This window comes from Sciurus carolinensis, chromosome 13, assembly GCF_902686445.1.
Source record: "Sciurus carolinensis chromosome 13, mSciCar1.2, whole genome shotgun sequence".
Classification (NCBI taxonomy): domain Eukaryota; kingdom Metazoa; phylum Chordata; class Mammalia; order Rodentia; family Sciuridae; genus Sciurus; species Sciurus carolinensis.
Window position 1 is genome coordinate 47,885,773 of NC_062225.1, and position 24,342 is coordinate 47,910,114.

Consider the following 24,342-nt stretch of genomic DNA (forward strand, 5'->3'; position numbering starts at 1 on the left):
TAGAAGACAACACAGCAGTAGAAAAGAAACTACTGATGCATTCAGCACATGGATAAAACTTAGAAATATACTAAGAAAAACACACACAAAAGATTATATACTGTGTGATTTCATTTACATGGAATTGTAGAATAGGCAAAACTAAATTTCGGTGAAAGAAATCAAAACAGTGGTTGCCTAGTTATCGGTGATCTTTCTAGAGTGATGGAAATGTTCTGTCATGGATTTGTGCTGTTCTCAAAAATCACCAAATTTCACTTAAAATCTGTATATTAGTAACTATATAATATAAACTATATAATATAATATAAATTGTACTTTTTTCTAAAGATTACATTTTCTTTGGGAACCATTAAATTGAATTCATAAAACCTAATTCACAATACTGTTTTAATTAAGCTTTGACTAATTTTTAAATTAACCAAATTATTTTGCTACATTATTTTATCTTTACTCAGTTTATTCATTTCTTGTTTGAACACAAACATTTTAATTAACTGTACATAAGGTAAAGGAAACATTTTTATCTTATTTTATTTTATTATTTTTGTACTAGAGATTTAAATACATGGGCACTTAACCACTGAGCTACATTCCCAATCTCTCTCTCTCTCTCTTTGAGACAGCATCTCACTAAGTTCCTAAGGCTGGCCTTGCCCTTGGGATTCTCCTGCCTCTGCCTCCCTAGTCACTGTAATTACAAGTGTCTGCCACTGTATTTGGCCTAAAGGAAACTTTTTTGGCAGGGGTGGTGGGAGGTATTAAAGATTGAATTCCAGGTGCACTTACCCACTGAACCACATTCCCAGATCTTTTTAATTTTTTTATTTTGAGATTGTGTCTTGCTAAACTGCTTAGGACCTTGCTTAGTTTCTGAGGCTGGGCTCAAAAATTTGTTATTCTCCTGCCTCAACCTTCCAGTGGCTGGGATTGCAACCTGTGCCACCATGCCCCGCTAAAGGAGACATTTTTGTTTTAACAGTGGACTAAAAATAGAAACATTGAATTTTATTTTCAGCTGTCCTTAATAATTGTGTTTATCTATAATCTTTCTAAACCTAGAAAAGAGTCCCTGTAGGAAATTAATGTACAATAGGAGACTAAAATGATGTCACTCCTTGTTAAAATGGTGTGGAAAGAAAAAAAAAAAACCCTAGAAAGTCAGAATACCAGAACCCCAAGCTTTACGTTCTCTCATGTAATCTTTTGTCTTCATTTTTCATTATTTTTTAACTCACTGGTAGCAATATTAATTTATTGTTGAGCTTAAGTTTTACAAAAAACTTGAGGTATTTCAACTATTTATATCCTTGTCTTAGAACAAACTTTGGGGTTAATTTTAAAATTTATGATAAACATCTAAGATAAATTAGTAAATCAGGATAAGTATAATAGTATAGAGCGGCACTAGTAGTATAGCGAGGTACCTTAAGTCTGATAATTTTGTCTGTATAAGATGAACACATTGCTAATATTTCAATTAGCAAACAAAGACTGTTACTTATTCAGTATTTTCTGGTGTTTTTACAGCCTACTTTAAGAGAGCCAATTCAAAATCCTGGATAAGATTTATCCCTAGATTACTCACTTTTTATAAGATGAACTAAAGTAATTATGTGTGAATCAAGATCTTAGTGAAGTAACTGATTAACATAATCCATTCTAGGTAACACCCTTTTTGAAAAAAAAAACAACTTCCTAATCTTTAAATATCTTTTTAAAATTATTAATGTGTCAAAGTTTTATTTATTCTTTACATAGGGTTCTCTGTGAAATTTCTAAATTGGTTGTAATAGCTCTAAAAGGAGTTGTTAGTATTTAGCAACATATCTGTCCCATTAATCTATTCTTAAGAGCCATTTTCATCACACTATAATCTTTGAAATTATAAAATAAATTTTAGTAGTAGGCATAGAAGCAAATTTCTAATATTTCTAGAAGGAGCAATTTGCATTTTAAAAAGTACAAATTGTGATCATGTTAATAATGGTTTATCACATTTCTAAATAAAATGTATGTCACATTCTCCAGACTAATGCTGTCAAATTAATTGTGAGAATTATAACTTTGGTGTTTTTTTCTCCCCATAAAAATAAAATTCTAGGTGAAAAAAAATTATGAAGCTCTCAAACAAAGACAAGATGAAGAAAGGATGGTGCAGAGCTCTCCTCCAACAACTGGCGAAGATAACAAATGGGAGCGAGAAAGTCAAGAAACAACTAGAGAGCTTCTAAAAGTTAAAGACAGATTAATTGAAGTAGAAAGAAATGTAAGTATTTTTTTTTATTGTAAACAAATGGGATACATTTTGATTGTATTTTTAGATTTTTAAAAAATGAACAGTGTTTTAGAAATAAAGGATCATTGGCTGGGCGCAGTGGCACAAACCTATAATCCCAGCAATTTAGGAGGCTGAAGCAGGAGGATCATAAGTTCAAAGCCAGTCTCTGGAAATTAGCAAGGCTGTCAGCAACTTAAAATTCACAATAAAAAATAAAAAGGACAGGAATGTAGCTCAGTGGTAGAGTGCCCTGGGTTCAATCCCCACTACCAAAAGAAAGAAAGGATCATTGAATTTATTTATATTATATAAATTAGAAATTTTAACTGGGTTTTTAGTTTTTTCATTTTATACTTTCCTCACTGATTTCTAATAGAAAAAAGAATGAAGATCTAATAATTTAATAATCATCTCTCATTATTTTAACTACTGGAATATCTTCCTAACTGCTCTTCTGCCTGCCCCGCTTTTTTTCCACTCTTACCCAATTCTCAGTGCAGTATCCAGAGTGATCTTTTTAAACATAATCCAAACCATGTCACTTCACTATTTAAAACCCTTATGGCTTCCAGTTCTATTAGAATAAAAGTAATATTCCTTACTGTGTCTTGCCCTGTCTATATTCTGCTATACTACACTATACTACATGCACTATATACTACTCTACCTAATCCACCCTCTTGTACTGGAATTGAATCAGAACTTCAATACCACTTTACCACTGAGCTCCATACTCAGTTATTTTTATTTTGTTTTGAGACAGGGTCTCACTAAATTCCTGAGACTTCCCTTGAACTTGTGATCCTGCTGCCTTAGCCTCCTGAGTCACTGGGATTACAGGCATGCACCGCTTCACCCAGCTCCCCTTTTAATATCTGGGGATAATTGTATTAAACAATGCCTGACACATAATAACTATATTAATTCTAACCATATTGACCTTTTTCTGTTTGTATCTTCCTTGAGGCCTTTCTCTTTGTTTGCCCTTCTTGAACACATGGCTGGCTTCCCTTAGCATTCATATGTTATATCACATATCCTGCAAGAGTTCTTCCCTGACCTTTCCCCTGATGAAGTAGATCTCTGCAACCTAAACCATTTACTATCATATTATTATGTTAGTTGTTTCTTTATAGTGTTCTTCACTAATGAAGTTATATTTTTCATTCATTTTTTGTAGTTTGTCTATTGAAAAAAACTTCACTATAGCAGATAATTTGTCTTTGTTTCTTCAGTAAGTATTTTACCTTCAAAGATGATTGAGCCTAAGGAACTTAACATGCTAGCAAGTAAAATAATTGTGGTTGTTATTTTTTAAATTTAATATAAATGTACTTAATTAAAAGCTTAAAGCTATAAATTAAAAATTTAACACCTTTGATTCCTATTTTGTCATCCAAAAATAATCACTGTAAATGGTTTTATCTTCACAAATGTTTGTGACTTATCTGTGTATGGAAGTATATTTCTTTTATAAATTTATGCTGTTAGGGTCGTATGATATCAAATTCTTATTTGCATTTTTCAATTATGTTATCTTGGAGATTTTCCAATTTTAGCAAATTTAATATTATCTCATTTTGTTTAATGACTACATAAATTATCCCATAATGTGAATACTACCATAATTATTTTAAATAAATTCCACATTTATGGACATAGAGGTTATTTTTTAGGTTTTGCTGCAGTGAATATCCATGTATAAATGTGGGATGCTGAATTACTAACAGTGGAATTGTTAAACCAGTGGTTATACATACATGTGTGTATGTATAGGTGTGTTTAATTGATGTTTTTGTAGTGCCAATTTTTATTCCCACTGATAGAGTACCTATCTTTAAAGAACTTTGGGTATAACCAGCATTTTAGTTTTTGTTAAAGTGATAGGAGGAATATTTTAATTTACATATTTTAAATTATGAATCAAGTGTGCATCTTTTCATATATTTATTAGCCATTATAAATGTAGTTATTCAGGGATATACATACACTCACACACACGTGTATACACATATACTTCTGTCACTTGGATTCATAACTAGATTTTAGAAAATTGGGCTCACATGTAAAGTTCTTTTTTCTATTGACTTCCTTAATAAATTTTCACTGGGAAAAAAATTACTTGGTTGTCTCATTTTTGCCGTTTGATATTATGGGATTATAAAGATGGTTAGCCCTATTATAATCAGGTAATTTGTGTGCATTTGTCAGTATTATGTTGGCTAACTTTGTACTTTTTTATTCTAAATTTTTCTTGTTCTGATATATCCTTTCTACTCTCAGTTATCTCTTCTTTTCATTATAGTCTAGAGATTTATCTTATTTCTAGAGATACTCAGCTGAATCATTAGAGCTAATACAATTTAGTTCCTGAAGTCCTTTTTGTTCACCTTTATGTGCCAAGATGGTATGTAAATACATCAGTGTTTTATACTATTTTTCCAGTGTAAATTTCTATCATCCCTTTTTTTTTTTTTTTTTTTTTTTGCGGTGCTGGGGATTGAACCCAGGGCCTTGTGCTTGCGAGGCCCAGGGCCTTGTGCTTGTGAGGCAGGCACTCTACCAACTGAACCATATCCCCAGCCTCTCTATCATCCTTTATATGAACAAATGAACAAAAGAACAGTACAGTATCAAAAAGCATCTTAAAACATTTTGCTTCCTCAACTTTCACTTTATGGTGTAATATATGGATCAAATAATGATGTCTTTTTTTTATTGTACTGGAGATTGAACCCAGGGGCACTTAACCACTGAGCCACATCCCTAGCCCTTTTTTATATTTTATTAGAAACAGGGTCTCACTGAGTTGCTTCGTTGCCTTAGCAACGTTGCTGAGGCTGACTTTGAACTCTCCATTCTCCTGCCTCAGCCTCCCGAGCAGCTGGGATTACAGGTGTGCGCCACTGCACCCAGCTATGATCTGTCTTTTATATAGTGACATGAAGTATATATGATATGAAAGTAAATATTATCTTTGTTTCCTCATATATGTAATCTGTTGTGATTTGGTTGCAACTTTTTATGCATATTGTAGTGATAAACCAATTATGACCTTTTTATATATTAAAGTTTTATTTCCAATATCTGATGGATTGTTCCTTTATGCTTTTTTAATTTTTTTGCTACTGGGATCGAACCCAGGGGCACTTAACCACTGAGCCACCTTCCCAGCCCTTTTTTGTATTTTATTTTGAGACAGAGCTTGCTAAACTTCTTCAGGCCTCACTAAGTTGCTAAGGCTCGCTTTGGAACTTTCGGTCCTCTTGCCTTAGCCTCCCAAACCTCTGGGATTATAAGAGTGTGCTACCACACCTGGGTTTATACTTTTTCATTGCAATTTTATTTTTTATGAAATTTGTAAATAATCTTAAACATGTATTATCCGTAACAAGCATTTTAATGTTTGTCACATTAAATATAATGATTTATGATTTGTGTAGTAATTGACCTGTTTAACTATTAAATTAAAATATGGCCGTTTGAAAATGGTGTTTTGTTTGAATATGGTGCAGAATTCTATATTTAAACAGTTTTACTAAGTGTTTTTATACTGTCTATTATGGAATCAATTTTTTAAGTAGGTGCTAACATTGTTCCTGTAAACCTGCGTTTTTCTGAATATTTGTGTTTGAAAAATACTTAGTTTTGCTGCTATCCCCAGGACCACCACTTACCTTGAGTAAATTAGAAAAGGCACACTCTCTTAGCTGGATACAGCCTAACTTAGTACTTTTGAGCAGTATTAAAACTGTTAAACTGACAACCTCATTCTAGTTTCTTGTGTTAAATATATTTATAATGGAATATTTTATGTTTAGGACATTATAAAGCAGGTAGAACATAGGCAAAATAGTATATTAAGTTTTTATTATTATTGCCTTCTTTTTATTAGATTAAATGTTTATTGTACAAAATTCCAGTGTCCGTTAAAGAAATAACTTTGATGTTGCTTTTATTTTTATTTTATTTTATTTTATTTTTATAAATGTTCTTATATTTTTAGTGGTTGATGGACCTTTATTTTATTCATTCATTTTTATGTGCTGCTTAGAATCGAACCCAGTGCCTCACACATGCTAGGCGAGTGCTCTACCTCTGAGCCATAACTCCAGCCCCAACCACAACCCCAGCCCCTTGCTTTTATTTTTAATATATGTGATGGCTTTTTCTTTTTTTTTTCCTTAAGAATGCTACACTGCAAGCCGAGAAGCAAGCTTTGAAAACTCAACTGAAGCAACTTGAAACACAGAACAATAATTTGCAGGCTCAGATTCTTGCTCTTCAGCGGCAAACGGTGTCATTACAGGAACAGAATACCACTCTTCAAACACAGAATGCCAAACTTCAGGTTGTAATGTAATATTTTTGGAATATGTAACCAAACTCTTGAGTTACATTTTTAGAATTAAGGAAACTAGATGTATTTTCTTAGTGAATGAATTTAATGATTGAATATAAAATATTTTTATCTAGTTCTATACCAGTGTTTCAAAAAGGATTTTTTAAACTTTATTTTTATTTACTTATTTTTATGTGGTACTGGGGATTGAGCCTAGTGCCTCACATTGAGGCAGGCGCTCTATCACTGAGCCACAACCCTAGCCCTCAAAAAGCATTTTTTAAAATGTCAGAGCTTCTATATATTTATAAATTCACTCCAAAAGTTATGTAAGTGACTCTCCTTTGGGTTTTTTTGTTTGTAGTTTGTTTTTCTGTTGGGGATTGAACCTTGGGCTTTGGGTATGCTAGGCAAGCACTCTATCACTGAGCGACATCCCAGCCCACTGAAAATTAAATAAAGATGAATTTTCTTATATTTATTTTATGACCTTTCCATAATTTAAGTAAATTGATTCTAATTAATCAGGTAGAAGTCCTTGCTTTAGAGTGTGGTTGTAGGATACTGTTCCTTATTCATTTTACAACTTTCTTATCAATAGTTAAGTTAGTGGAAAGCACACAGCACTGGAATTTTGTCATTAGTCTTGTCTTTGGTTCAAAGGATCCATTCACTTAACACTGCCAGTGTCTTCTTTTTTGGTTGAAGTAGTGGGCAATACTGGAGATCGAACCCACGGCTGCTCTACCATTGAACTATACCCTGTCCTTCTTATCTGTCTGTTTATTTATTGACAGGGTCTCACTAAGTTGCCCAGGCTGGCATCAAACTTGCTGTCCTCCTACCTCGGACATGTCAGTTATTGAAATTACAGGCATCCAGCTGTCATTGTGTTTTCGTTTTTTGTTTTATAGTTGTAGATGGACAGAATGCTTTCATTTTATTTGTTTTTATGTGGTGTTAAGGATTGAACCCAGTGCCTCACACATGCTAGACGAGTGCTCTGCCATTGAGCTATATCTCCAGGCCCTGTCATTGTCTTTTCTAACAGACCAATCCTTTGGGAAAAGTACAACTCTTATCAAAACTTCTTAAAGAGCAAACTAGGCATAGTTTGTACATTTATAATTCCAGCAGCTTGGGAGGCTGAGGCAGGAGAATCACAAGTTCAAGGCTAGCCTCTGCAACTTACCTGTGTCAAAATAAAAAAGGCTGGGCTGGGGCAGTGGCTCAGTGGTAGAGTGTGTGCCTAGCATGTGTGAGGCACTGGGTTCGATCCTCAGCACCACATAAATAAAGGTATTGTGTGCATCTACAATTAAAAGAATGCACACACAAAAAAAGAAAGAAAAATAAATAAATAAATAAGGCTGGGGATATAACCCAGTGATAAAACACTCTTGGTTTCAATCCCAATACCAAAAACTGTCTCTTTTTTTTTTTTTAGTGCTGGGGATTGAACCCAGGCTAACTGAGCTATATCTCCCGCCACCCCCCCAAACTTCTCAAAGAACAGAAATAATTTCCCTCATAATTTTTCAGTTCTGTCAACTTTCAGATTCTAGAAATGATAAACTAGCATTTCAAACTATTTATTTTTTCAAAGTTGAATAAACAAACAAAGCAAATTCAGAATCCCAGCACTGCAAAAAAATATAATGAGGCATTTCAAACAAATTCAACTCAAAATATACATATAATACACACATGTGAATTTATACATATGTATATGTATGTGTACTGTATCTTGACAACTCCAAAATAAAAATTAAGTGGCTTTTTCTTTGGGAAGCTAAACTCCAAATTTTTCTAGTATGATATGAATATACCTGCTATGATTAAGTTAGAGCTTCCCTAAGTAGCGTTGTAATTTTTTGTTTTCTATAAAGAAAACATTAACTAGTTTTCTTATGTCTGTTGATAATATATATTCTTACAGGTTGAAAATTCTACCCTTAATTCCCAAAGTACCTCACTTATGAACCAGAATGCACAACTCCTAATCCAGCAGTCTTCCTTAGAAAATGAAAATGAATCCATAATCAAAGAACGAGAAGATTTGAAATCTCTCTATGATTCTCTAGTCAAAGATCATGAAAAGCTGGAACTTCTTCATGAACGGCAGGCTTCAGAGTATGAATCTCTCATCTCTAAACATGGAACTCTAAAGTCTGCCCACAAAAATCTTGAGGTGGAACATAAAGACCTTGAAGACCGGTAATTAATTATATTTCATTGTGTTGTTAATTTAAACCAAATTATCTTTGGGTAGTATAATAAATTTACATATTAAGTACATCTAAGAGGTAATATATGAAGGAAATGTATATAAATTGACCTGTTTTATTGATACTTATTAATATATTCTCTTTCATTTCTAAAATATTTTCTTCCTTTCTTGGAAATATTACAAACCAAATACCTAATTTTTTTTCCAGTTACAATCAGTTATTAAAACAGAAAGGACAATTGGAAGATTTGGAAAAAATGCTCAAAATAGAACAGGAAAAGATGCTGCTTGAAAACAAAAACCATGAGACAATAGCCACAGAATACAAGAAACTTTGTGGTGAAAATGATAGGTAACAAATATTTATATATTTTACTTTTGTTTTCCTTATATCTGAAACTTACACTCTCACTCTGTGATACCAACCATAATGTGAACTTAGAATTTTATAAAACAGACTCCTTGGTATAGTTCCTTTTACAGTTAAAGAAGGAATGGAGGGAGGGTAGGAAGAAAGAAAGGAAGGAATTCTTAAAAAACCCGTAACAAAATCATGCAGCTATGGAATCACTCAGACAAAAACCTAGTTTTCCTGTTTTCACACACTGTTCTCTCTTGTTTTATTCAACTAATTAAATTTTAAAGTTACATTATTTAACAAAATTTCTATACTTGATGACATTTTAATACTTTTCCTTTTCCTTTTTTTTTTTTTTTAAGCTATAGTGTAATTAAACCTGATCATTTATGTCTTTTTTCACTATTCTGGTATCCTGATTCTTGTCTTTTGAAATTGCTACAAAGATGGGCCTGGTAGTAGATACCTGTAATCCCAGTACTTGAGAAGTTGAGGCAGGAGGATTATAAATTTAAGGCCAGCCTCAGCAATTTAACAAGACCCTGTCTTAAAATTGAAAAATGAAAAGGACTGGGCCTATTGCTCAGTGGTAGAGCACTCCTGGCTGGGTTCAATCCCCAGTAACACACACACATACACAAATTGAAATTACTACAAATGAGCAACCTCATTATTTCCTGGGCTATGTGAAGGTTTTTCAAAAACCTCTAAAAAATTTAAACAGCTGTGACATTTGCACTACACTTACACTGCCATACTGGAGAGACTGAAAGGTAGCATTCAAAATTCAGATAGGAATTGTTTATAGCTATTTGTTCTACTATGAATTCAATATAGTCCATTTGTAGAGTTAAACTTTGTTTTCCCCTTTTTAAAAATCCCTAACTTTCTAGAGCCAACTTCATTTTCATGCTCAATGGGGTTTTTGTGTGTTTGTTTTGTAGTTCTGGGGATTGAACTCAGGGCTTACATATCAGTAGTTTTTTTTTTTTTATATTTTTAATTGTTGATAGACCTTTATTTTATTCGTTTATTTATATGTGGTGCTGAGACTCAAACCCAGTGCCTCACACACGTGAGGCAAGCGCTCTACCACTGAGCCACAACCCCAGCCCCAGTAGTTTTGAATTTAGTTTTCTGTGGTTAAAACTAGAAATTCTCTACTACAAATTTGAACATCAGTAAGCTCAATACTAAGCTAGAATAAAAGACTGTAGTTTATAAAGAGAATGTATATGTATAGTTTATATAGTAAAAGACTGTGACAAATTATGTGATATAAGTTCATTTTTATTACTTGCCAAATATTAGGGAATACATTTACTGCAAAGTTCAAATCTTTTAGCTAATCTTTTCCATTGCTGGAATTTTAACATAACTGGGACAGTTCATGGACCTAGGTGGGCCTTCCAGGAATCTAAGTGTACATTATATAGGAGCCTCATGAGAAAGAACTTAGCCAAAATGAAGAAATTTGAGTATAATGAGCTTGACCTAGAAAATTCTCTAAGGTTGGAGGGAAAGAGCGATTCTGAGTATTCTCTCTTTCTCAGATTTGTCCTTGCCCATATTTTATGGATTCATGTCTGTATTCTAAGGAAAGAAAAGGCTTTAAGTAAAACATGAAAGAGATGTTTCCTTCAATAAATATACTTATGAAGATATCTGATGGATAATAATTCATCTATTCCTCTACTCTGTTTAATCTTCGGTAATGCTAAACCAAGAAAGTATCCTTAGATTAGGTTTTCTAGGCCTTTTTAGAATAATATTCACAGGTTGGGTGCGGTGGCGCACGCCTATGATCCCAGCTGCTTTGGAGGCTGAAGCAGGAGGATCTAGAGTTCAAAGCCAGCCTCAGCAACAGCAAGGTGCTAAAAGCACCTCAGTGAGACCCTGTCTCTAAATAAAATACAAAATAGGGCTTACAGGGGACTGGAGTTGTGACTCAGTGGTAGAGTGCTTGCCTAGAACATGTGAGGCACTGGGCTCAGTTGCCAGCACCACATAAAAATAAATCAATATAGGTATTTTGTCTACATATAGCTAAAAAAATAATTTAAAAAAATAGGACAATATAGGTATTGTGTCTACCTACAACTAAAAAAAATATTAAAAAAAAAATAGGACTGGGGATGCAGCTCAGTGGTTGAGTGCCCCTGAGTTCAATCCCTGGTAACCAAAAAGAAAAAAAAATTATATTCACTTAATTGCATTTTGGTATTAATATTTTAAAGGACAGTACAAAAGTTCAAAGAGCTCATTTTAACATTTCCATAGAGATACACAATGTCTTGTACATAATCTCTTTATATTACCCATCCCCCCACTGAAGCATGAGTAGGAAATTTTTTGATGGTCATAGTTGTTGATATACCATGTAGCTGTCCATATGTCTCAGGTTTGACCAGCTGTTTTACTTATGGTATGTATTTGTTAATTGATTTAACCAATTTGCTGCATGTTTCTAGTTTTGCCATTTTGATCTTTTTACCAAGTCTTAATTTTATAAATATATTATTATTTATTATTTTTGTAAACTGGCTTAAATTCTTTGAGGAATGAGTTGAGGTAAACTGTTAGATGCTCTGAACAAGGACTGCACTGAGTAAGTTTGTTTCATTTGGCAGTACATTCCTTTTTCTTGGGTTTCTGCTCTTAATAAGATAGAGGTTGGCAAAGTACAGCCAGCTAAGCATGCCAAAGTACATACCAAATTCAGACTGCTCTCTGTTTTGGTACAGCCCCCAAACTAAGAAAAGTTTTTATATTTTATTTAATTTTTTAATTTTTTTTATTGTAAACAAATGGGAAACATGTTGTTTTTCTGTTTGTACATGGCATAAAGGCATACCATTTGTGTAATCATAAATTTACATAGGGTAATGTTGTTTGATTCATTCTGTTATTTTTTCCCTTCCCCCCACCCCTCCCACCCCTCTTTTCCCTCTATACAGTCCTTCCTTCCTCCATTCTTGCCCCCCTCCCTAACCCTAACTCTAACCCTAACACTAACCCCTCCCACCCCCATTGTGTGTCATCATCCACTTATTAGCGATATCATTCGTCCTTTGTTTTTTTGAGATTGGCTTATCTCACTTAGCATGATATTCTCCAGTTTCATCCATTTGCCTGCAAATGCCATAATTTTATCATTAAAGAGTTGGTGGGATGGGAGGAAAAGAGCATGCTACAGAGACTGCATGTGGCCTACTGCTTAAGTATTTACTCTCTGATCCTTTACAGAAAATGTGTGAGTTCCTTTCCTTAGAGATCAGTGAACCTTGTTCTGAAGGGGAGAAAAAAAGAAAAAGCTATAGTTCTGAGTTTTACAAATAATAATTGGGGGTTGCATAATATTAATGCTTTGTTATAACTGCAGAAATATCAACTAAAATTTGGTTTAAACATGTATATGTGTTATTAGCCACTTTATTGACATTCCTTTTAATGTAATCTTTGTTTCATGTTGAATTTTAGAATCTGAATTCTCTGAAATCAAAATTGAATTGGTCATTTCTTTTATCTTTTATTCTAAATATTTTTATTAATACTTTAAATTTTATGTGACAAAATGGTGACATCTTTATTTCTTCAACATATTTAAAGGCTACAAGATTCTTTTCTGGAGAAATGTACTCAGAATTTTTTTAAATCTAGTTTTCCCAGAAAAGAAACTGATTCTTGATCAGTTTAGTTAAACTGGCAAAGAATCTTGTATATTCTTGAAATATGTCTCATATTTACAGCATTTTTACAATGTATAAATTACATGAAAGCTATTAAGAGAATCTGATACTATTTCTGTTGTGATTTCTAATTTTAGATTGAATCATACATATAATCAGCTTTTAAAAGAGACTGAAGTTTTACAGACTGACCATAAAAATTTGAAAAGTCTTCTAAATAATTCCAAACTGGAACAAACAAGATTAGAAGCTGAATTTTCAAAGTTGAAGGAGCAGTACCAACAACTGGATATCACATCCACGAAGTTGAATAATCAGTGTGAGGTGAGATTTAACAAGTTAAATCACTATTTACTCCCTATGGATATCACAACATGCCTTAAAAGTGAATAATCATAATGACAACAGCAGCATATAATTAGTGGTATGTTTCTAAAAGAATTGATCACAAGTAATTGAAATTCACAAGTGATTCAGAATTTCATCCATTTTTACTATTTGTTTAAACTTGTCCAGATGCTATGAATTGTAAAGTTATGTGTTTCCTTAAAACATGAAAAAATGTTTATGGTATACCTAATGTTATGTTATAAACCAATTGAAAGGAAAATTAGTTTGAAAGCACATACATTTAATTACCCAACAAAGTTAAAAGGTTCATTATGGGAAGCCACCCTTATCTAGCAGAATCAGATGGTTCCCTGTTTAGTTCCCCTAAGAGAATGGCTCCCCTAATTCCACCCTATCCTGTCCATCACAGAAGCAGCTCCTTCTGGTCTTGGCCCCTTTTACCTGTGTGTCTAAAAATAAAAGTTAGGCTACTCCATGTTGTTGTCGTTGTTTTAGAGGCCAAAGCTAGTATGGCCAGACCTGTAATTGCCCCCTCTTATTTAAAAAGAGTATTGATTCATATGTGATTATTGAGTAGATAAGTTTTTGGGCAATGAATTGATAAACATTCAACATCATCCTCCAGCAGTTAACCCTTTTCTCATCCATGTGGGATGTGACTGAGAGGCCCCCCGCAGTTCAGACTATTCATTCTACCTGTGATTTATAGAAATCTAAATAATATATAGTTAGGTTGGTATACTTGATAAATCAACTCCTCAAGAAATAATAAAATTGGATAGAACTGTCAAAAATAAAAAATTTTAGGACTTTAGAACTCAAGCGGTGGCATACCTGAAAAGTGAGAGGCACTTAATTAGAGAAAAATTGCTCAACCTTGGAGAACAATTGTGGTTGGTTGGTTGAGGCATTTTTATCTTGTGGCATCTCTTTCCTCTGTAGTCCTGACAGAGCACAAGGTAAGTTATAAAAACCAATAGCATCATTGCTATTAGAGAAGACTGGCTTAATTTTGAACAGAACAGAGAAAAGCTCCCACCCCAGATAGCCTGAGATTAAAATACATTAAGGCAAATAATTGACTAGCAAACTAGTCAGAAATTTAACTAGGAGATCGAAGAAATGAGACAACCACGTGAATTTTGATAGGTCTCACCAGGTCACTGGTGGACTGATAGGCAGTCAGAAGAGATCAGAGAAGGCCCTATTCCTGCCTGGCTGATTGTCACAACTTGGGTTAAATGTTAATCTTTGGCTAGGGGTGAAGTCATGTAATAAAATGATTTGGAAAAGGTAGAAATCTAAGGTGTAAGAAGTTGGGGATGGTAGTTAACCTTGGTGGGAAGGGATGGTGACTAGAAAGCACAGCAGTATTACTAGAATACAATTAATGTTCTGTTTCTTGATCTGAGTGCTATCTTAACACATATGTTAACTTTGTGTTAATTCATTGAACTGTATATACACACTTAAAATTTGTTCTCTTTTCTGTATATGTGTCTCACCAGGCATGGTGGTGCACACCTGTAATCCCAGCAACACAGAAGTCTGAGGCAGGAGAATCTCAAGTTCGAAACCAGCCTCAGCAACTTAGGGAGACCCTGTCTCAAAGTAAATAAAAAGGACGGGAATGTTGCTCAGTGGTTAGTGCCTGTCAATGGTTAGTGGTTAGTGTTAGTGTCAGGGTTCAATCCCTGGTCCTGAAAAAAAAATTTTTGTACATATGTCCCATCCATTGTCTTTTGACACAATAATGCTATATAATAACCATAAGTCCTCAGTGGTAATGGACAGTAAACATCTCTTTTTGCTCAAGAGTTTGTGTGTTGGCCAAGCAGATGTGCCAGTTCATCCATTAATGTTTAGGCCAAAGGTTTGCTTCTGCATTTGTAGTTACCTGGCAGATACACTGGACAGTCTCCTGGGATACCTCTTTTCTGTTTTATGTGACTTCTCATCTTCTAGCAGGGTTTCAGTAGACTAAGTGGAAATACACAAGGCCTCATGAGTCCCAGGTTTGGAACTTTCACACATCATTCCCACTTTTTCTTGGCCAAAGGCATTCCAAATTTAAGAAGAGGGGAAATAGATTCCACTGCTTGATGGAAGAATGAGAATTCATATTGTAAGAAGGTGTGGATAAGGAAAGAAAATAAATGTGTTCTGTTTTTCAATGGGTCTACCACATTATATTTCAATATTATAATATATAAATAAACCAGTCATGCTACAGTATTGACAGTTCTTTTATCTAGATGATTATTTATGATTATTCATAGTAAGTATCATTGTTCCTGATTTTATTTACCTTTTGAGAATTTTCATTATCTACTATGACATAGGTATACTTTACATAAATTACTTCTTTCAGTAGTTATAGCATGGTAAGAGCTATCCTTGTTTTATAGGTTTGAGAATTAACTAACTTGTCCAAATTTTCTTAGCCACTTAAATAAAAGACCGGAGATTCGAATTTAGCTTTTGGAATGTAAGTAAAACAGTTTTTAAGATAGAAGGCAGTATTTTGGAACAGATCATTTATTATATATTGAACCCAGTATTTGTGGGAATTAAGAAAATACATGTATACAGTGTGTAACCCAGTGCTGTTGCTGTCATTATTACTAAAATAATCATTCATGTTCTGACTAAAGTACAGTCATCTAATTGTTAAAACAGTGGAAGACTTAAGTCTTTATGAAGTACTTAATATATTGATGAGTTATGTTAAATGTAAATGTTTAAAAAAGTTTTTTTGTGTTTAAACAGTTGCTTAGCCAACTTAAAGGAAATTTGGAAGAAGAAAATCGACACTTACTAGATCAAATTCAGACTCTAATGCTACAAAACAGAACACTTTTGGAGCAGAATATGGAAAGCAAGGATCTTTTTCATGTTGAACAAAGACAGTACATGTAGGTATCAAATAATTTCATGCTCTGAAATAGTAGTCATGATGTGATCATTGCCATACCCAGTGGCAGAGAAAATTTCATACTCATTTTTCTTTATTTTCAACATTATTTGAATATGTATTTTTGAGTGCTTATATTCCAGAAACACTAACATGAAAATATATGGTTCCTGCTCTAAAAGAATCAGTTATATAGGCTGGGGGATATAGCTCAGTTGGTAGAGTGTTTGCCTCGAGTGCACAAGGCCTGGGTTCAATTCCCAGCACCATACACACAAAAAAAGAATTAGTAATATAAAGCAATAAAGACAAGTAAATACTTTTTAATACATTAATTCTAAAGCTAGGTGTGGTGATGCTTGTCCAGAATCCCAGGTAATTGAGAGACTGAGGCAGGAGGATTATAAGTTTGAGGTCAGTCTGGGCAATTTAGCAAGATACTATCTCAAAATAAAAAGGGCTGGAGATGTGGCTCAGTGGCAGAGCACTTGCCTAGCATGTGTGAATCCCTGGGTTCAGTCCCCAGTACTGTCAAAATAACAAACACATACACACACACACACACACACACACACACACACACACAGAATGGAGGTATGTGTAGGGGACCCTGGTTTCCAAAGATGAGACTTGAGCTGAGCTGAGATGTGAAGTTCCAAGAAAAGTTTGCTTGAAGTCCATGCCAGGCCAAGATAGCTGCAATGCAAAAACATGGAGGTACGATGAGTGTGTTGTAGGAACTAAAGATTAATTATTATTTCTGGACCCAAACTAAAGAAGGAGGAACACTAGAGAAAGTGGCTGAACAGTCAGGAGCCAGTTCACAGAAGTTTCTTTATGCCGAACAGTGGAGTTAAGATCAAATTACATGGGACTGGGGAGGTAGCTCAGTGGTAGAGCACTTGCCTAGGATGTGCAAGGCCCTAGGTTCAGTCGCCAGCATAGCCCAAAAAAATAAAATAAAATAAAAATCAAACTACAAGAGAGATATGAGAGGCAGAATTAGCCAGCTAAATTACTGAGAAGTTAGCCTCCATTGAGAATAGAGGATTTTAATAAGACTCAGAGATTTGGACCTGGGTAACTCAGTGGACAGTCTTTGCATTTTACCATGATTTACCTGTAATAAATTCTTCCTTTCCCTTTGCCCACTAAAATAAGAAGCACCATAGTGTAATAGAAACCACCAACTTTTGGGCTGGGGATATAGCTCAGTTGGTAGAGTGTTTGCCTCGCAAGCACAAGGCCCTGGGTTCAATTCCCAGTACCGCAAAAAAAAAAGAAACCACCAACTGTTGAAATCAAACAGCTCCTAATTTATTTCCCAAATTTTCAGTTTTGTCTGAAGACGACAAACAAGTCACTTAATTTCTTACATCATTAGCTGCTGCTTCTCTAAAATAAAGATAACATCTACTTCCATGATTATCTTAAGGTGTAAATGAAATACTGCTTTTTCAGACTCGTTCATGATGGTAGGACAGGGCACATATGAAACCAGAATACATAATACATTGTTTTCAAACACCTATTTTATTACAGAGTTTAGGGCTGGGAACATTATTTTGCTATTAATGCACAGGTCTGTCATGGAACAAAGACAGTTTGCATGAATTTATTTTTGTTATTTTTAATTTTTTTGTCATCATACTGAGAATTGAACTCAAAGGTGCATGCTAAGTAAGCACTCCACCTCTGAGCTACATTCCTAGCAGTTTTTAAATTTTATTTTGAGGTAGGGTCTCACTATGTTGTCTTAGGCTGGCTGCCTCAACTGCCCAAGTAGCTGGGATTACAGGTATCTGCCACCATATCCAACTCAAAGTTTGCATGAACTTTTAAGATAAATGCAAAACCTTAAAGAAATTTCACATTTGTTGCTGGCCACTTCGGACTACAACTTTGTTTTTTTTAGGAATATGTGTTCCTTTACTCTCTGCGATAGGAGGTATTTATTTTATTTATTTATGTGGTTCTGAGGATTGAACCCAGTGTCCTGCGCATGTGAGGCAAGTGCTGTACCACTGAATCACAATCCCAGCACCTAGAGGTTTCTACTGATCTTTCTTCCTTCCTTCCTCCTTTCTCCCTTCCCTTCCCTACCCGCCTCCCCTACCCCCCCACCCCTCCCCTCACCCTCCCTTTCCTTTTCTTCCCTTCCCTTCCCTTTCCTTTCCTTCTTTCTACCCAGGGGCACTTTACCACAGAGCCAAATTCCCAACCCTTTTTATTTTTTAATTTTGAGACAGGGTCTCACTAATTGCTTAGGGTCTCACTAAGTTACTGAGGCTGTCTTTGAATTTGTGATCCTCCTGCCTCAGCCTCCCAAGCTGCTGGGATCACAGGTATGCACCACTGTGCCCAGTTATATTAGAATTTTGAAGAAAAGGAGAAACATGGGGAAAAAAGCCATTGTACTTCCTAATAAACTTAACAGTTGTCAATCATAGTGACCATTTGTTTACATTTGGGGAAGAAGTGATATCATAGTCTCAAAATAATTTAATATCCTTCATAATTGTACAAAACATGATGATGGATGTCCTAAAACATTATTTTTATTTTTAGCGATAAGTTAAATGAACTAAGACGGCAAAAGGAGAAATTAGAAGAGAAAATTATGGATCAATACAAATTTTATGACCCATCTCCTCCTAGAAGGTACCATTAATCAAATTTTATGAATTTTTATTTTGGAAAAAATATTGATTTTTCAAGTATTTGGAAGACTTCTAATTTGTGAAGGATTTATGTGTTGAATTTTAGACTAAGAATTTTTTAAATTATTCTATTAGGAGAGGCAACTGGATTACTCTAAAAATGAGAAAATTGATAAAGTCCAAGAAAGATATTAATCGAGAACGTCAGAAATCTCTAACATTAACGCCAACCCGTTCAGACTCCAGTGAAGGGTTTCTTCAGCTGCCCCATCAAGATAGTCAAGATAGTTCTTCAGTAGGATCAAACTCTTTAGAAGATGGCCAAACCCTGGGGACCAAGAAAAGCAGCAGTGAGTGCTCAAACCTTTAAACTTAGTATTGATTTAGAGTTCTTTCTAAAGATTAAAAAAAAAAAAAAAATCTTTTGGGAGAATAATATGATGTATGGTGTTTCTTTTTAATCCTATGATAAAATTGATTGCATATTGCAATAATACACAACCACATAATTTTTTAAGATATATTATGTACAGAGATACTATCATTTGACCTGGGAGGTAAAATATTGTAGAAAAACATTGAAATAAGAGCCAAAATAGCTCTGCCACTTGCAAGTTCTTTAACATGGGCAGACCTTTTGCCTTTGCAGAATGATTGTGAAAAACAAATAATAAATATGTATAAGATTTCATTTTCATAAATATAATAATCAAAATAAGGCATTTATAATTGGGGTTTGCTCATATATTTTGATGGTTATCAAATTGGAGCAAAGTCGTTACATTCGTGACTCAAAAATAGGTATTAATTTGAAGAGGTATTAAATAACATAGAAATAACTGAAGGTTAAGAAAAGTATCGAGGGATGCTTGGGAAAAGTTTATTCAAATGAAATAAAGATAGATGTAAGATAATAAAGATGCAAATATGCATATAAACTTGTGATTTATCTTTTTATTACAAATTTTAGAAGTATCACATTATAACATGCCCTATGCAATTTGTAGCCTTTTTATTTGTTTACTAGTTTGCTTAAACAAGAGCAAAATAAAAGTCTAAAAAAGCATATTTCAAGAGAAAAGAAATTTAATACTAAATCCTCTGAAGATATCCAAGAATTTAACTCTCAGAGAGTTCTTAAAAATATGTAAACCAGGTACTTTGAATCCTCACATTATCACCAATTAGATGATTAAATTTTTCAATTTTAAATGAGCACACACATACATATACCACCATCCTTCTGAAAGAAATAATCAAAAGCAGCTGCTTCTTCAGAACCCCAGAGATAGGATCTACACAAGTGACTCTCAGAGTACTCAGAAAATTGCAATGTTTTGGCCTCAGGTGAATTATCTCTGAAAGGGAACAGTATTTTAGAGTGAGGATATTAAATATTTATAACATGTATTTCAAAATACAACTCTAACAGCCTGGAAACTAGAATTCATAGGTAAGCAACAACAACAGAAAGTAAACATATGCATACTTACATGTAAACATTAATTATCTAGAAAGCAGTCTGATTCTATTTCTCCACATAAAATCATTGCCTTCCTAGGTCTTTTGCCATCTACTCTTGTCCACAAATTAGTAGTTATTGTTTTGGAGGCATCATAAGTTTTCCTTTAAAAGATAGCAGATAAGTGAGTTTTATCTGCCTCCTTTAGATGTAAAATACCTTAGTAAAATACTAAGTAAAAAAATGGAAACACATCTACTTCTTTTTTTTTTTTTTTTTGTAGTTAAAGATGTTTTGATTCAAGTATGAGAGCATATACAATAAAGGCACAGCAATCTTTTTTTGAGGTCATCTTCTCTGTTTGAAGTATAAATCCGTCATTCTTTTATGCTCTCTGTCAAAACATTCAGAATTAAGAAGCAGGATTCTTGCTTCCCCTTTCCTGTAGTTGTTCATTTATAGAATTTTTAAAACAGACACAAAACCCAATAGTACTACTATTCCTTTAATTTTAAGTGTGCTTTGGGAAAAAATATTGTATATTTCCAAGCTAACTGCCATAAGAAGAATCACATTCCATTCTTGGCAAATTTAAAACTTTTATCCATTTTGGAAGAGTGTCTGTCTGTCAGTAGAGCAGTCTTTGGAAAACAGTTGAAAACAGGAAAAGAAAAAAGTGTCTAAATAAGACAACATGTGCGAGCATGCATGCTACAACCACCCAGCTTTGTTTTAGCTAAGTGTCCATTTTTACATTGTTTTCGGTCCATTTTTTTTAATCATTGAAAACAGCTGTGTTTATCAAGCTTGAGGAGAAATAGATCAGATTAAAAAGCTTAAATGAACCACGACTTACAGCAGTCAAGTTAAAAAACTGCATGTCCATTGCATTCTTTTGATACTTGTCAATTTATTAAAAGAGCATTGATGCTTTACAAAATGATAGCAAACCCTGAGAAGGGTGTGTAAATGTTTTTAAGTCTTTTTACAAGTTGTTTTCCTAACTCCTAAACTACATTTCTGGGATCATAATTTCTTATACTTAAATCTTAACTGAAACGTAGTTTAAGAATGACTAAGTGACTCCTATATGTGAGTGATAATCCCTTCACTAATAAAATTTTTTTGCACGATGTTTTTTAAAATAAACTCACCCAAAGCACCCTTCAAAATGTTGTATTATATGTATTTTTATCTCATTTTGCTTACTTTAGCGTGTCTTATCTTTTTTTTGTGGTGTGGTGCTGGGGGTCAAACCCAGGGCCTTGTGCTTGCAAGGCAAGCATTCTACCAACTGAGCTATCTTCCCAGCCCCCCGGGGTGTCTTATCTTTTTCACTTTATCAGAGCTTATTGCTAACAGTTATTATGCTATCAAAATATTCTTTTTTTTTCCTTTTTCCCAACCAACTTTTTCTAAAATTAACTCCATATAATTGCTTGTTTCCCCTTTAGACTTTGATCGAAAGAATAAATATTTCTATGGTACTGCTAAATGATGCATTAGAAGCCAGTTTAGACCAATATTTTCTTCATTAAAATTTAGGAGGAAATGAAAGGTTTTAAGATGACTTTAAAAGTTTCTTTAGATTGTTTAAAACATCTTAAGGAACCCCTAATTTTGTGTTGATGCATATTACAATAGAATCTTAATTACTTTTCTAAAATAAAGCCTTTAACTTCAAAAGTTAAAGAAAATAAGGGCTTGAAAAGCCTTGTACATTTTCATGTACCTTACAGAACACCAATAGCCTAATTTTAAAAGTTTGCCTTTACAATTTAACTCGGAAAATTTGTCCCTTCACAAGTAATTCTAACCAGTTCCTGTTTTTATAGTAGTTTAGCCAATTCAAGCTTTCCAATTATGTTCCTCATCATTGTCTTCAGTGCTTTTCCAAGTATTTTAAAATATCAAAGTACATATCTCATATTTCATTATCATTCAGCAGCATGAGAAATAAGCTTTAATATAGCATACATAGCTGAAACTCAAAACATTCATTTCTGTCCTTAATTTCAACATTTAACTCCCATCTGTTCTTCTCCCTTTTTTCTTTCATTTCCCTGTTTCTGTTTTTCCCTCATGCTCTGACATTAAAGTGGTTGCACTGAAAAGACTGCCCTTTTTGAGGAACAGACCGAAGGATAAAGACAAAATGAAGGCCTGCTACCGTCGTTCCATGTGTAAGACTTTATGACAGTTCAGCTTCTTTCGAATGACTACACTAGATTCCATTACTAATTTTTCACTAACCTTTCTCTGGACTGTGCCAATTTATTATTTTGCAAAGTGCAGTCTTCCTTTAACACAAGGAGCTGGAAGAATATTTTTTTCAAAACTTGCACTGAGTTTGCATTATATGTATGTCTACTGATACATATACATGCATATGTTTAGTAATACATGTAATATACTTAAAATTTTCCAGTGCTTTCGAAAAGTTGGCAGAAAAAAAGAACATTAATTTTATATGCCATGGAGATTTTTTCCCCCAAGAAATATACTTAAGGAAAATATAACAAAATCTTTAGCATTAGGTATTTTTTTCCTTAATGAACCTGGTTAAATAAATAAATAAATAAATGGCCTATAATCCTTGAAAATGTTTGTCATTCTTTATATAATAATATTCTGGGTTTCTTTTTTTTTTTTCTAAAGTGGAATGGGTAATTACATAATCACATTAAATGTCTATCACTTTGGACATCATCTCTTTCAGGTTTTTATTCAGTGGTATACTTATTTAATTTGTAAAATGAATAATTTCTTCAGTAACCTGCTCTGACCAAGGACTCCTTCATTTTCAATAATGATGCTGTATAAGAATTGCTCTCCATCTTAATTCATTCCATTTTTGTCACCACACAACTACATTATGAAGGCTTCTAATTATATTGCACATCATTGCACAAAAGCATGGCAATTGGACCTAGTAAAATTTCTCTTTGTCTTTTTAAGGGGGTGGAGGTGGGATAAAAGTATATACTGAAACTTACCAGCCTTTGGCCTCCTCATTTCATTCAACTGAATGCATGTCATAATTTCAGATGACCTCGTGGTTATAGTTTTTTTATGTCCATTTGCATTAGCTCATAGACAAAAATCAGATCATTTTTAATACAAAATAGAAATAAGAGCAAATACATTAACCATGCTGATTCATTTGCTTTCATTTGCATCCCAGCCATGAATGACCTGGTGCAGTCCATGGTCCTAGCAGGAGGACAGTGGACAGGTAGTACTGAGAATTTGGAGGTTCCTGATGATATTTCAACGGGTAAAAGGAGAAAAGAATTGGGAGCTATGGCCTTCTCTACTACAGCCATCAACTTTTCAACTGTCAACTCTTCTGCAGGCATCAGATCCAAGCATTTGGTTAATAATAAAGGTATAGGCCGTCTGCTATTTGCACTGTGGTGTAACTGTTAACAACAGGAATTTTAATTTGACTTTCCCCTGTGTTCTTTTTTCAAACAACCTTAATAAGTATCAAAACATAATCTGAATTTAATTTGGAGGAATTTTCAAATCATTTCAAAAATTTAAAACATTACACAAATAATTAAAATCCACTTTAGGCCTACTTTCATAATAAACAGCTGACGAACTAACAATTGGAAAAGGAGAAGTAAACCAGGAAAAGAGTGAAAAAAGGAGAAAGAAAAGTAAGTTTAAAAAATAAAACAATGTAGAAATACTGCAACTTCATAGAACCACATAGAACAATCTAGGTTCTTGTTTTGCTTTCCAGGGCCATGGGGGTCATTGTTTCTGACATTTTCCCTAAGCAAGTCAACTCTCATCAGAACTACTTGATTTCTTACTCCTAGTTCCAATTTCTGGCTGAGTCTGTGAAATATGTTTAATCAAGATATATGTGATTGAAGAAGAACTTCCATGTTTTGTATAAATAACATTTTGTAGTGGAATTTTTGTTACAAAATATGTTTATATTCATTTTGCTATTTTATGTAGATGCTACATCCTTTGAAGACATAAGTCCACAAGGTATTAGTGATGATTCTAGTACGGGATCAAGAGTTCATGGTAAGATA

The 24,342-nt window shown here is 33.7% G+C and overlaps 1 protein-coding gene and 1 non-coding gene across 9 annotated transcripts in view; both read left to right on the forward strand.

The window, feature by feature from the left end:
• The window catches only part of Ccdc88a (coiled-coil domain containing 88A), a 117,929-nt gene that overhangs the window by 81,104 nt on the left and 12,483 nt on the right, over window positions 1-24,342 (forward strand). For 6 of the 8 annotated variants that reach the window (XM_047522348.1, XM_047522347.1, XM_047522353.1 and 3 more), the window contains exons 18-28: window positions 2,105-2,269; window positions 6,471-6,632; window positions 8,563-8,840; window positions 9,062-9,205; window positions 13,038-13,224; window positions 16,021-16,166; window positions 18,734-18,826; window positions 18,961-19,175; window positions 22,387-22,470; window positions 23,472-23,675; window positions 24,263-24,334. In XM_047522348.1, the coding sequence (XP_047378304.1) occupies window positions 2,105-2,269; window positions 6,471-6,632; window positions 8,563-8,840; window positions 9,062-9,205; window positions 13,038-13,224; window positions 16,021-16,166; window positions 18,734-18,826; window positions 18,961-19,175; window positions 22,387-22,470; window positions 23,472-23,675; window positions 24,263-24,334 (1,750 nt within the window). The remainder of the gene's footprint in view (window positions 1-2,104; window positions 2,270-6,470; window positions 6,633-8,562; window positions 8,841-9,061; window positions 9,206-13,037; window positions 13,225-16,020; window positions 16,167-18,733; window positions 18,827-18,960; window positions 19,176-22,386; window positions 22,471-23,471; window positions 23,676-24,262; window positions 24,335-24,342) is intronic. The other 2 variants (XM_047522349.1, XM_047522355.1) reach the window with 1 other exon arrangement.
• Window positions 17,365-17,438, forward strand: Trnaa-cgc (transfer RNA alanine (anticodon CGC)). The gene has a single exon. It is a non-coding gene; the product is annotated as a tRNA-Ala (tRNA).